Genomic DNA, 12,651 nt, shown 5'->3' with positions numbered 1-12,651 from the left:
ACATCTGGTGGAAGGTCGTCGAGCATAGACGGTTCGAGGCCACTTTTTAGGGGCGCTGAAGCTAGCTGACGTTTTTCTCTAGCTAGGAAACGATTCAGGTGGCCAGACAGCACCACTGTCCTCTGTTTGATCTGGAATGAGAGAAATCACTTATTTTGTCATGTCGTGTACATGTGATAATGCTAAATAAAGCCAAGGTACTACTGAATATAGCTTACTGACTGGCACAGGTGTTTGTAGACCAGTTTTAGGCTCAAATGAAATCGCAGGACCCCCCCCCCCCCCTCAAATCTCTGATCCTAGAACCGCCCCTATCTTGGATTGGACGTTTGGCAAACAGTGCGATTACTCAACGGCATATTATTGTTTGTGTAATGGAAGGCGGTTGGACGCGGACAGTCAGGAGGGGGTTAAAACGAGTGCATGCGCGCGGCTGTAAAAGTCAACGCCACCTCTCTAGTCCTCAGGGGCGGAGAAAGAGTAGGAGGCCGTCTCTCTGTCTCTTTCTCTCTCTCTCTGTCTCTCTCTCTCTCTCTCTCTCTCTGGCTGTAGTTTGCACTCCATATTATAAAGCTTTGCGCACCACCACCTCCCGCCCCCCGGCGGAAGCCTTCTGGATATACGCGCAAAGCTCAGACGCTTTTTTTTTGCACGCCGCCTGCAAAAGTCACTCACTCTGTCACTGACTTGAGTCGTCCTACCACGTCCTTCTTCTCCTTCATTTTTTTTTTTTATTATTAATAATTTGATTTTCAGTTTTGATTTTGTTTTTTTGGTATTTTTTTTTGCCTCCTCTTCTTGGATACTAATTTTGACGCGCTGGATATGTGCGCACAAGATGATGACAACCCCTTTCCTGCCCGTAGAAGTAAAATAAAATAGGCTTTCGCGCATTCGAGCTTGTCCCCTGTCGTTCCATATGAAGAAGCCAAAAGTAAGTGTGGATTATTATTATTATTGTTATTATTATTATTAATTGTTATTGCATGCATTGTTGCAGCTTTTTTCTTTCTTGCTGTTGCGTGTGACACTTTCGCACGTACAATGCCGATTTTAATAATGGCGTCCCGCGAAGATCGATGTGTGTACAGTTGCGATTTTACTTGACATAGCACAGCAGCATAGTTTTAATATTTAAATCTTGCTTTTTTGGGGGGGGGGGGGGGGGCTGTTATGCTGGATGGCTCAGGACATAGAAGGCAAAAATTTACTTCCGTCAGTGAACCTAGTGAAAGTGATTTTGTAAGATGATGTGGCTCCATAATGCCGCTATTGCTTCAGGATTTAATCGTCATTGGGTTCCTTGAAAGGCTATGAGGCGATGTGGCCCTTGAACGCACCACTGCTTAAGGACGTACCTGTGTCATTTGGCCCCTTGAAAGTTACGCTATAAATCACAAATATTATTATGATTACTGTTAACATGAAAGACAACTTAGAATTGATGAACCGGATGGTGGGCGATTTTGTGAGATGGCGGGGTCCTTGAACGCGCCACTGTTCCAGGACTTTGGCGCCCTTGAAAGGCGCGATGTAAATCCAAGTAATTGTTATGACTGTTGTCAGTGATGTCGGTGATTTCTGTGATAAGATGTGATCCTTAAATGCACCACCGCTTCAGGACTTAAGGACCATTGGGTCAATTCAGAGGCACTTTATTAAGTTATTATGGTTGAACATAGTGTACTGTTTTTGTAAAACAAAACTCTCTCCAAAAATGTGTTATTTTGGAACACTTTTGAGTCAATGAACCTAATGTAGGTGTGATGTGGTCCATGAATGCACCACCACGGCGTAATTATTCATCCATCCATTTTCAACACCGCTTATCCTGGTTAGGGTCGCGGGGCGCTGGAGCCTATCCCAGCTGACTTCGGGCGAAAGGCAGACTACACCCTGAACTGGTCGCCAGTCAGTCGCAGGGCACATATAGACACGGACAACCATTAGCACTCACATTCACACCGTCACTGAGTGGGAACTGAACCCACGCTGCCTGCACCAAAGTCAGGCGAGTGTACCACTACACCATCAGTGACTGCGTAATTATTATTATTATTATCCGTGGTAGTAGTAGCATACATGTTTTTGTAAACAATTTACTGTCTCCGACTGAGTCAATGAACGTCACAGATGTTTTTGAAGAAGTGGTATTTAAACGCACCACCGCTGCTTCAGGTTACTTCGTCCTCAGGTTCAAACACTTCAACCTTTGACTTGACACTTGTTTTTTTCTACTATTTTGACTATCACATTTATGTGGGGCATTTATTTATGTGGGGCACATTTATGTGGGACATTTATGTAGCACATCCGCCACACAGTTGGAAGGTTTTGGGTTTGAATCTGGCCTCATGCCTACCTGTAAAGGAACGTAGACTTTGTTTTCTCCTATTTTGATTATTATGTCCCATTAAGCCCTTCTGTAAAGAACTTATTGATGGTGTTTCTTTGTCCCTTTTGGTACTGCTAGGATGGAACATCCATCCATCCATTTTCAACACCGCTTATCCTGGTTAGGGTCACGGGGCGCTGGAGCCTATCCCAGCTGACTCCGGGCGAAAGCCGGACTAGACGCAGAACTGGTCGCCAGTCAGTCGCAGGGCACGTATAGACACGGACAACCATTCGCACTCACATTCACACCGTCACTGAGTGGGAACTGAACCCACGCTGCACGCACCAAAGTCAGGCGAGTGTACCACTACACCATCAGTGACCATAGGATGGAACAATACCTTCTGAATAGACCGCTGTTTTTTGGGGGGTTTTGCACTCAGGCTACGTCCTCTGAGGGGAGTTAAATGAAACAAAACATGGCTTTTATGCAGTTGCTGGCTTATTTTCTTTACCTGTGTTTGTTTGCCTCTTCCACTAATAAAGTCCAAAACCCTCTTTTAAATACGAGATATGAGCTGTCGGGATGTTTTGTGTGCAAAACCACAGAGATGATAAGACGGGTTGCAGTCCTCCTCGATATCCCTAATCAAGTGGCCATCCATACTGATACAAACGGCTCATTACCTGAAGTCACCATGGAAGGAGGGAAAAAAACCAAGAATGTTGTCTGATGTAGTTTGCTTTGCTTAATGATGTTAGTAAAATGTCAATGATTGTGTAGTCTTGTAGTTTTGACCAACGCATGAGTGGGTTCTATATTAACTCTCTGATGCATGCAGTCACGACAGTGGACGGCTACTTATAGGAATCTCATTAGTCATGCATCAGAGGGTAAACATTAACAGCTATGCATTAGACCAGCGATGTCAAACTCATTTTGGTTCATGGGCCACATCGATCCCAATTTGATCTGAAACGGGCTGGACCAATATGTTCCTAACCTAATAAGCTATAAATAATGACAATTGACTTTTTTTTTCAATTTCCTGGGGTGCAAATAATTACGAGTGCATTTGGAAAATATTCACATTGATTGATAATTATCTTGCTTCAAGTCTTGTTTAAAATCAATCAGATCAGAGTAGAGCTACGTACTCTATATACTCTATGTACCTTTTATAAGTAAACTTTTTGTGATCGACGAATTTGCATATATTTACACATCCATCTGGAAATCTTGACAAGCTCAACTGGCTCATCACACCATACAACCTAAAGTTAAAAAAAAAAGCATGACTTTCAAAATAAGAGTCCTTGTGTATGTATAAATGTACTAAAATTTGCCTGACAGCAGACGGGCGGGATTGGGCCCCCTGATGGGCCAGTTCTGGTCAACGAGCCGTACGTTTGACACCCCTACATTAGACTATTCAGTCCATATTGAACTCACGTATTGACGTGGATGCATTTGCTTTAACGATACAACCCATGTCATTCAGCGAAGCCTTTGGTGTGTCTTGAGTGATCTTGTGTAGATTGTAGTCATTTTTCAATGGACGGAGATAAAGATTAAATTTTCAAGGACAGCCGTGGCATCAATCCAGCTTCAGTGTACCTCACAGATGCAGTAAAACATAAAATGTCAAATAGCATGAGCAAAAGAGTTGAAAGACCAAACCTTTAGTGTCTGAAATTGCTTTGTAAATGTTTTGTACTTAAAGGAAACACAAGTAAAATTACGAGTTTATTTCTGCATTCTGATAAAACCCTTGCTGCACACGCGACAGTCGAGGGACTCGAAAAGGTAACACCAACGAAACCAACCGCACAGCCTACTACTTGTTCATGGAAACTCTATCCGTAGGCTGCACGGGAACTCAGCAACCACAAAAGCTGAATTCAATGGACACTTTGGAGAGTGATAAAACTTTATAAGTATAATTCATGCTTTCCACATCCATGTGTCCATAGGGTGCGATTCAGTCCATTTGATGTACATATCATCATCCACTCCTGTGCATGAGGGTCCTTGCAGACCCATCTGCAGTTCACCGCACGCAACCCAATTTTTGTGACTGTGCCAACTGAACGCATACACTTTAACCCTGCTAACAATGCATGAGCCAGAGCAACCACCACCACCGCCAACAACAGACGTCTGCTTCGCCTAATGCTTGTGTGAGGAGATCTGCCAATATCCCCATCTTTACAATTTATTTCAAATTTAAAGGAATGTGAAGGTAAATGATGTCCTTCCCATGGGCTCGCCACCTGTGGGAGGGGTCATAGGGGTCGGGTGCAGTGTGAGCTGGTCGCTGGCCGAAGGCGGTGACCTTGGCGATCCGATCCCCGGCTACAGAAGCTGGCTCTAGGGACATGGAATGCCACCTCTCTGGCAGGGAAGGAGCCCGAGCTGGTGTGTGAGGTTGAAAAGTTCCGGCTAGACTAGATAGTCGGACCCGCCTCCACACACAGCTTGGGCTCTGGTACCATTCCTCTCGAGATGGGTTGGACTCTCTTCCACTCTGGAGTTGCCCACGATGAGAGGCGCCAAGGAGGTGTGGGTATACTTATTTCCCACCGGCTCGGCGCCTGTACGTTGGGGTTCCCTCCACCTTTGGGTGGGGGGACGGGTCCTGACTGTTGTTTGTGCCTATGCACCAAATAGCAGTTCAGAGTACGCACCCTTTTTGGAGTCCTTGGAGGGGGTGCTGGAGAGCGCTCCCGCTGGGGACTCCACGTTCTGCTGGGGGACTTCAATGCTCACGTGGGCAATGCCAGTGAGACCTGGAAGGGCCTGATTGGGAGGCCCCCCCGATCAGAACCGGAGCGGTGTTCTGTTATTGGACTTCTGTGCTCACAACGGATTGTCCATAACGAACGCCATGTTCAAGCATAAGGGTGCCCACACGTGCACTTGGCACCAGGACACCCTAGGTCGCAGTTCGATGATCGACTTTGTGGTCGTGTCATCGGACTTGCGGCCGCATGTCTTGGACACTCGGGTGAAGAGAGGGGCGTAGCTGTCAACTGATCCCCACCTGGTGGTGAGTTGGCTCCGATGGTGGGGGTAGATGCCGATCCGACGTGGCAGGCCCAAACGTATTGTGAGGGTCTGCTGGGAACGTCTGGCAGAATCCCCTGTCAGAAGGAGTTTCAACTGTTCCGCGCCTCCTTTGCTGAGGCGGCCGATGGTCGGTGCCTGTCGTGGCGGCAATCCCCGAACCTGTTGGTGGACATCAACGGTGAGGGAGGCCGTCAAGCTGAAGAAGGATTCCTATCGGGCTTTTTTGGCCGGTGGGACTCCTGAGGCAGCTGATGGGTACCAGCTGGCCAAGCGGAATGCAGCTTTGGTGGTCGCTGAAGCAAAAACTCCGGTATGGGAGGAGTTCGGTGAGGCCATGGAGGAAGACTTCCGGACGGCTTCGAGGAAATTCTGGTCCACCATCCGGCGTCTCAGGAGAGGTAAGCAGTGCACCACAAACTCTGTGTATAGTGGGGATGGGGCGCTGCTGATCTCGACTCGGGACGTTGTGAGTCGGTGGGGAGAATACTTCGAAGACCTCCTCAATTCCACCGACACGCCTTCCCATGAGGAAGCAGAGTGTGGGTTCTCTGAGGCGGCTCTCCTATCTCTGGGTTTGAGGTCACCGAGGTGGTTAAAAAGCTCCTCGGTGGCAAGGCCCCGGGGGTGGATGAGATTCGCCCGGAGTTCCTAAAGGCTCTGGATGTTGTGGGGCTGTCCTGGTTGACACGCCTCTGTAACATCGCTTGGACATCGGGGACAGTGCCTATGGATTGGCAGACTGGGGTGGTGGTCCCTCTTTTTAAGAAGGGGGACCGGAGGGTGTGTTCCAACTACAGGGGATCACACTCCTCAGCCTCCCTGGTAAGGTCTATTCAGGGGTGCTGGAGAGGAGGGTCCGTCGGGAAGTCGAATCTCAGATTCAGAGGAGCAGTGTGGTTTTCGTCCTGGCCATGGAACAGTGGACCAGCTCTACACCCTCGGCAGGGTCCTCGAGGGTGCATGGGAGTTCGCCCAACCAGTCTACATGTGTTTTGTGGACTTGGAGAAGGTGTTCGACCGTGTCCCTCGGGGAGTCCTGTGGAGGGTGCTTCGGGAGTATGGGGTACCGAACCCCCTGATACGGGCTGTTTGGTCCCTGTACGACCGGAGTCAGAGTTTGGTCCGCATATCCGGCAGTAAGTCGGACTCGTTCCCGGTGAGGGTTGGACTCCGCCAAGGCTGCCCTTTGTCACTGATTCTGTTCATCACTTTTATGGACAGAATTTCAAGCCGAGGCGTAGAGGGGGTCCGGTTTGGTGGCCTCAGTATTGCATCTCTGCTTTTTGCAGATGATGTGGTTCTATTGGCTTCATCAAGCCGTGAGCTCCAACTCTCACTGGAGCAGTTTGCAGTCGAGTGTGAAGCGGCTGGGATGAGAATCAGCACCTCGAAATCTGAGCCCATGGTCCTCAGTCGGAAAAGGGTGGCGTGCCCTCTCCAGGTCGGGGGAGCGATCCTGCCCCAAGTGGAGGAGTTCAAGTATCTAGGGGTCTTGTTCACGAGTGAGTTTCCTCCGCAGGGTGTCCGGGCTCTCCCTTAGAGATGGGGTGAGAAGCTCGGTCATCCGGGAGGATCTCAGAGTAGAGCCGCTGCTCCTCCGCATCGAGAGGAGCCAGATGAGGTGGCTGGGGGATCTGATTCGGATGCCTCCCTGGTGATGACACGTCCCACCGGGAGGACACCCCGGGGACGACCCAGGAGACGCTGGAGAGTCTACGTCCTTCGGCTGGCCTGGGAACGCCTCAGGATCCCCCCGGAACAGCTGGATGAAGTGGCTGGGGAGAGGGAAGTCTGGGCGTCCCTGCTAAAGCTACTGCCTCGGATAAGCGGTAGAAAATGGATGGATGGATGAAGGTAAATAGTTCTGGAAGGATAACTTACGTTATCGTTTGGAAATAGTTCCAAACGTTCAGTTCTTGCACAAGTGTGCTGAATTCTCATTCAGCGGTCCAACATCGTATCTTCTCCATCTTCTCTGTCCGACCAATGCGCATGCATGGAACACATGCCGACGAGAACTCCGATAAAATGTAGTCTGGATGAAACCGTGTTTCCAAAATGGCAATGCGGAAACAATGGAAGCGCCTTTACCCATACTGACTTCAGGTTGTTGAGCATTCTAATATTCCTGAAACGAAATAGAAAAAAAGACAGTGTACAGTGACTTTTATTCTGCACCAACATTTTTAATGATAATATTATTTCCCCCCCTTTTTGTTCTTCTAAAACTTCCACGTTTCGCAACCAATTCAAACAACGTCAAAATGTTCGCCCCATTCAGGACTTCTCATTAAGTACTTTTCACACTCCCAAAAAAATTCCCACTTTTCCCACAAGTCCACATTTTCCATGAAAAAAAATCCCATTATAATAAATATAGACATTTTACAAATTTAACTAATCCTTTCACATTGCTTTACTTATTACTTATGAAAGAGATTAAAACCATTATAACTACAAAATGTTCATCTTTTTGTGACAATGGATAAGTTATCCTTCCAGACAAAAATGTATGAATTAAAATCATTTAAAAAGGTAATCAATCGATTGTATCAACACTAGGAAATAACATATTGGATTTATGCATGGCAGACTTATATGGAGGTGTGCATGTGTTGTATTTCCAAGAAACACGCTTGTAATTAATTTTACTTAGCCTTATTTTTGAGTTAGCGTGCAGCTGTTAGCACAATGCTACCTTCTTTTCCATCTTCTCGTAGCCAATCTATGAACTCCATCTAGACGTTCCTCTCTGTAGTGCCCCACTTATTTTGCTCTCTTTGTATTATTCACACTATTCCTAAAAGCTTTTTCTCGTGACAACCTGACATTGCTTCCTGTCTAGCCTTTAGTATTTGACTGTTTAGAACAGGGCTTCTCAAACTTTGGGTCCAGCTCGGGACTCCTTACAGTACAGACATTTTTCCAAGGACACTCTGACACCAGTTAAACATCTATTTTTGAGGAAAAAAACCTGCCAAACCAGTAAACCCATCGCTGAAATGATATAAATCACAATAAGTTGCTTTTTATTTTATTTTTTATTTTTTTTTACCCTTTGTTTCATTGCAAAGCAAGACAAGTACATCAGGAAGATGTTTATCTTTAATGAGGATAATTAATTTTATTTTGGTTGTCAAACTTTTTTGTCACGGGCTATGTTGTAGTTCTGGCTTTTCTCCGAGGAACGTTATGACTGTGAACCAGTATAAATTAATTACTGCCTTATATAATTACATAAACACAACAACTTGATGGATACATAGTTTTGAAATCCGAAGCCAATAAAAACAAGTTTCTTCAACTATTATTTGATTTATTTTAAAAAAAAGATTGGTAACATAAAATGCTTGCAATATCTCAATGTTATTACAAGTGAAGACAACTCTCCCGATTGAAATACATAATTTGTCATTAACGCCCCTGAATTAAACGTTACTTCAGGATGAAAGGGTTTACAGATAAACGGTATTAACATTTCAGGCGATTTGTACTGTCCTTTTAAATTGCATTATCTTTACTACCACAACTAATGGATGACTTTCATGTTTTCTAAAGCTGGGGGAAAAGATGTTTTTCTGTCATCACCAAAACCAAAATTTTAGTCTTACCTAAAGTGCAGAGTTTTAGGTTTCTCGATAAACGGACCTCAAGTTTCAGACTGAAGGAACTTTCAGCGTTTCATCGCTAGCATTCTGCAACAATCACTTCGTGGAATGAGGGCAAAAAAAATAGTCATTCACTTTTTCCTCTGCCTTATGAACACGATACACAGTACTGTAAAATCCAACCCAATTTTATCTTTAAAAATCTAAGTTTTTGTAAAATACATCTGCATTTGCACATAACTGTAAAATGTTGTCTTTAGCGTTTGTTTGTTCAACACGATCATGTATTTCAACGTTATTTAGTAGTGACGTTACGGCCTGACGGGTTGTCCTCATTTCGTGCGATGATGAGACTGCAGGTTTTAAACGTTCTCTTCAGCCATCCACATTGTCTGACTCCATTTTGAGGACATGTAAAGCATATCAGGAATTTTTCTCTGTCTCAATCAGATGATGTGTGTTCACTTAATGGAAATTGTTCTGTGGGGCCTAGATTTTCCATAGCAGAGCCACATCAAAGTGGAGGGAATCCGGCCACAGCTTGTTGGTTGTAATTTAGAGTAATATGAAACAAAAAAAAAAAAAAAACAAAAAAAACAGATGAAACACTGAAGGCTAGCCTCTTATGTATATAACAATCGGGAGTGATTTGGGGGTGTGTTTGTTTCGGACATTCACACGGTAGCAGAAGCCAGATGCCGATGCGGGGTTCCTGTCATTTGAAGTGGCAGATTTCGCAAAACACAACTTACTGTATCTGTTTCATTTATTCCCTGCCTCGAAAAGTCAGAACTGGGGTTTTGAAGTTAGACACCTGACTAACAGCTGTTGCATTGAAAGCAATTGTCACTTTCCGGCTACGCTAGTGACGAGATGTCGCTTCGTCAATTTATGTATTTATTTATTTTTGCTTTTTGCTGTGAGCCAAAATTATACTTACGAGCAAGCTTCAGATACACAGTTGGTGGAGTGATGTGTGTGTGTGTGTGGGGGGGGGGGGGGGGGGGATGTAGCAAATAAGGTACTCTAATGCCCTTGAATGTGGGTAAGGAGAGACACAACTGTTGATGCACTTTCAGCCGTTGATTGAACTGGACAGTCAAACAAACAAATACAAAATGACAACACTTGCAAGGCGCTGCTGTTGGCCACAACTCATGTCCAGGTGCTCACACACAGACTAACTGGCCACCCCAACTCAAGCTCCTGATGTCACTCAATAGGCCACAACCCTTAAAGGTACACATCCAACACTCAAATACGACAGTCCATACAATAATTATTACACTATATGATATAACATTTGTTTACATTCTCTTTGATTATGTCTTAACTGTTTTTTAATACAATGTGGTGCTATTTTTATTAATTAACAAAAAATGGTGGTGATATTTGGGGGGAGGGGGCTGTAACAGATTCATGGAATTCCAAACAATTTCAACGGGGAAAATTGATTTAATATTTGAATAAACTGAGTTTCCAGCTACAGTAAGTCCCAGATTGAATTCAACTCATAATTCAAGGTATCACTCTATATTGTGACTTTGTTGTTGTCGTGTCACAAAAAAACATAAAATGTGTAATAGTAAAGTAGTAATTGGTATTGGTGAAACAGTGGCATGCAGTACATGCCAGCATCCTTAAAGTTCCACTGCGCATTTGATCCGTTGCAGGTGCGTTTGTGCTTTTGATCCTTGGGCTATTGCAAGTGATTTTCATACTTGGTCTGTTTCTGGTGGTTTTGGTCCATTGTAATTGGTTTTGGTCTACTAAGGACCAAAACGTGTCCTTACACGACTGCAAGGGCTTTAGGTCCTTTGTCCTTTGTAGGTGGCTTGATGATTTCCTGTCCTGCATTTTTCCCCCAAATCATATCATCTGTAAGCAATTTATTTTCAATTGTAATTAGAGTGAGTAAGTAAGAATAAGTGTAAGATGAGTTTGAAATGATATTGAAGTGATTTGGGCTCATATAGTGCCATATATATCGAGGTAACGGTAAGCTAAACGTCTGTGTTAGGTGCATACCTTGGTTTTAGGGTTACATTTCAGTTCAGATTAAGTACAGTAAGGGAAAAAAATGCAAAACAAAGTGATTTAGTTAGTTTGTAGTTCTAGTAATAGGAACTGAGCAATGCAGACCAGTGCATCCAGGAACAGTTTTTGTGAATTATTATGCTGTAAAAAGACAAAACATAAAATGTATTAATTGCGTTAGCTTTATCTGAAGAGCCCGAGAGAGGCTGATGAGATGCCGCTGAAGGTTGCGTTTGTACTGCATCATTATTATTTTTTTTAAACATATGGTGAGCCATAATGTTTGCTAGCCAGGCATTGAGCTGCACTGTATTTGTTTACAGACTTGGCATGTGGCTCGAACGTGATTTGACCTTACCTAATATGTTCCACGTGGGAACTCTAATAAGCACTCTGCCATATTACAAACGCCCCTGCGTTTGGTTATTATCACTCTCATGCCTAGTTTTGCACAGAAGTCAAAGAAACATTGAGGCCAGCTTTTACAGGCTGCATAAAATGATGCGGAGGACCAAATCTGGCTTGTTGGTTTAAACTACTGCATTAATATATATATATATATATATATATATATATATATATTGGGGAGTGTCGATCTTTTGTGAATTTTTGCCATTCAAGTCAAGTCTTGGTCGCCAACCCATTTATCACAGGGGATATACTGTATACCAGACCCAACAGTGAAAGGTGAAAATCCACAACAGAGAGACCAAATAAAGACTGTAATTTATCCCCCCCACACACAAGCTTTTAACACATTTCAACCTAATAGAGCCCACTTTTTAAAGTACTCCTTAGCTTCTGTTCTCACTCTCTCGCTGTCAAGAAATGGGAGACTATCGTATTATATCACTTGGAGGAAACGAAAAGAAGACTCAGTTCTCCAATTAGGAGACAAAGCGTTCTTGCTTCAAGCTTTTGATTCGTCACTCCCAGTTGAAGTTGACTGTAAAACTGCTACATAAAACACAATTGAGCTGTGTATCATGTATTTTAAAACCAAACTGTTCAACCAAACTATATAATGATGAAGGTCTGGTAGATTAAAGCTAATTTATAATGCAATAACGCCATAGAAAGGCTGATGGAACTTAGCATTGAGGCTTGGCTTGTGTTGCTTTGCGATGGCGATGTGACCATACCCTTTCTCAGCAGACCGTGCCAGCTGCGTTAACAAGCTGGACATGCTGCCTCTGAGTGAAGCTGTCATGTCCTCAAGTGAGGACCAGCCATCACTCATGCATGCAACCAAAATGGAGGATCAAGAGGGACAGTTTTGACCCATTCCAGGAATGTTACGGTTGCATTTAAAATGAGTTTTTCCAGGAATAAAATTCGTCTGACTGTTTGCGGAATGGACACAGGAAGATGAGTAACACATCTTTGTGCAATCCAGGTTACTAATGGCAATCAGAATCCAATGTTTGATGAATTACGACCCCCAATTTTGAAATGTTTCAAGAACAAAGTTGGAATATTATGAGAAATGTTCTAACGTAAAGTAATATTATCCAAAAAGTCCAGATGCTAGAAATAAAGTCAGAATAGTCTGGGTAAAAGTTGTAATGTTACAAGAATAGAAGAATAAAGTCACACTAT

The 12,651-nt window shown here is 44.1% G+C and overlaps 1 protein-coding gene across 3 annotated transcripts in view; it reads left to right on the top strand.

Moving 5' to 3' along the window:
- Positions 1–561: 561 nt before the first annotated feature.
- Positions 562–12,651, top strand: part of kitlga (kit ligand a) — a 48,494-nt gene continuing 36,404 nt past the window's right edge. For all 3 annotated transcript variants that reach the window (XM_061675887.1, XM_061675886.1, XM_061675889.1), the window contains exon 1: positions 562–934. In XM_061675887.1, the coding sequence (XP_061531871.1) occupies positions 920–934 (15 nt within the window). In that variant the 5' untranslated portion in view covers positions 562–919. The remainder of the gene's footprint in view (positions 935–12,651) is intronic.

Source organism: Phycodurus eques, chromosome 5 (assembly GCF_024500275.1).
Source record: "Phycodurus eques isolate BA_2022a chromosome 5, UOR_Pequ_1.1, whole genome shotgun sequence".
Lineage (NCBI taxonomy): Eukaryota > Metazoa > Chordata > Actinopteri > Syngnathiformes > Syngnathidae > Phycodurus > Phycodurus eques.
The sequence above is the reverse complement of the archived record's forward strand: the minus strand, read 5'-3'. Positions and strand labels throughout refer to the sequence as shown.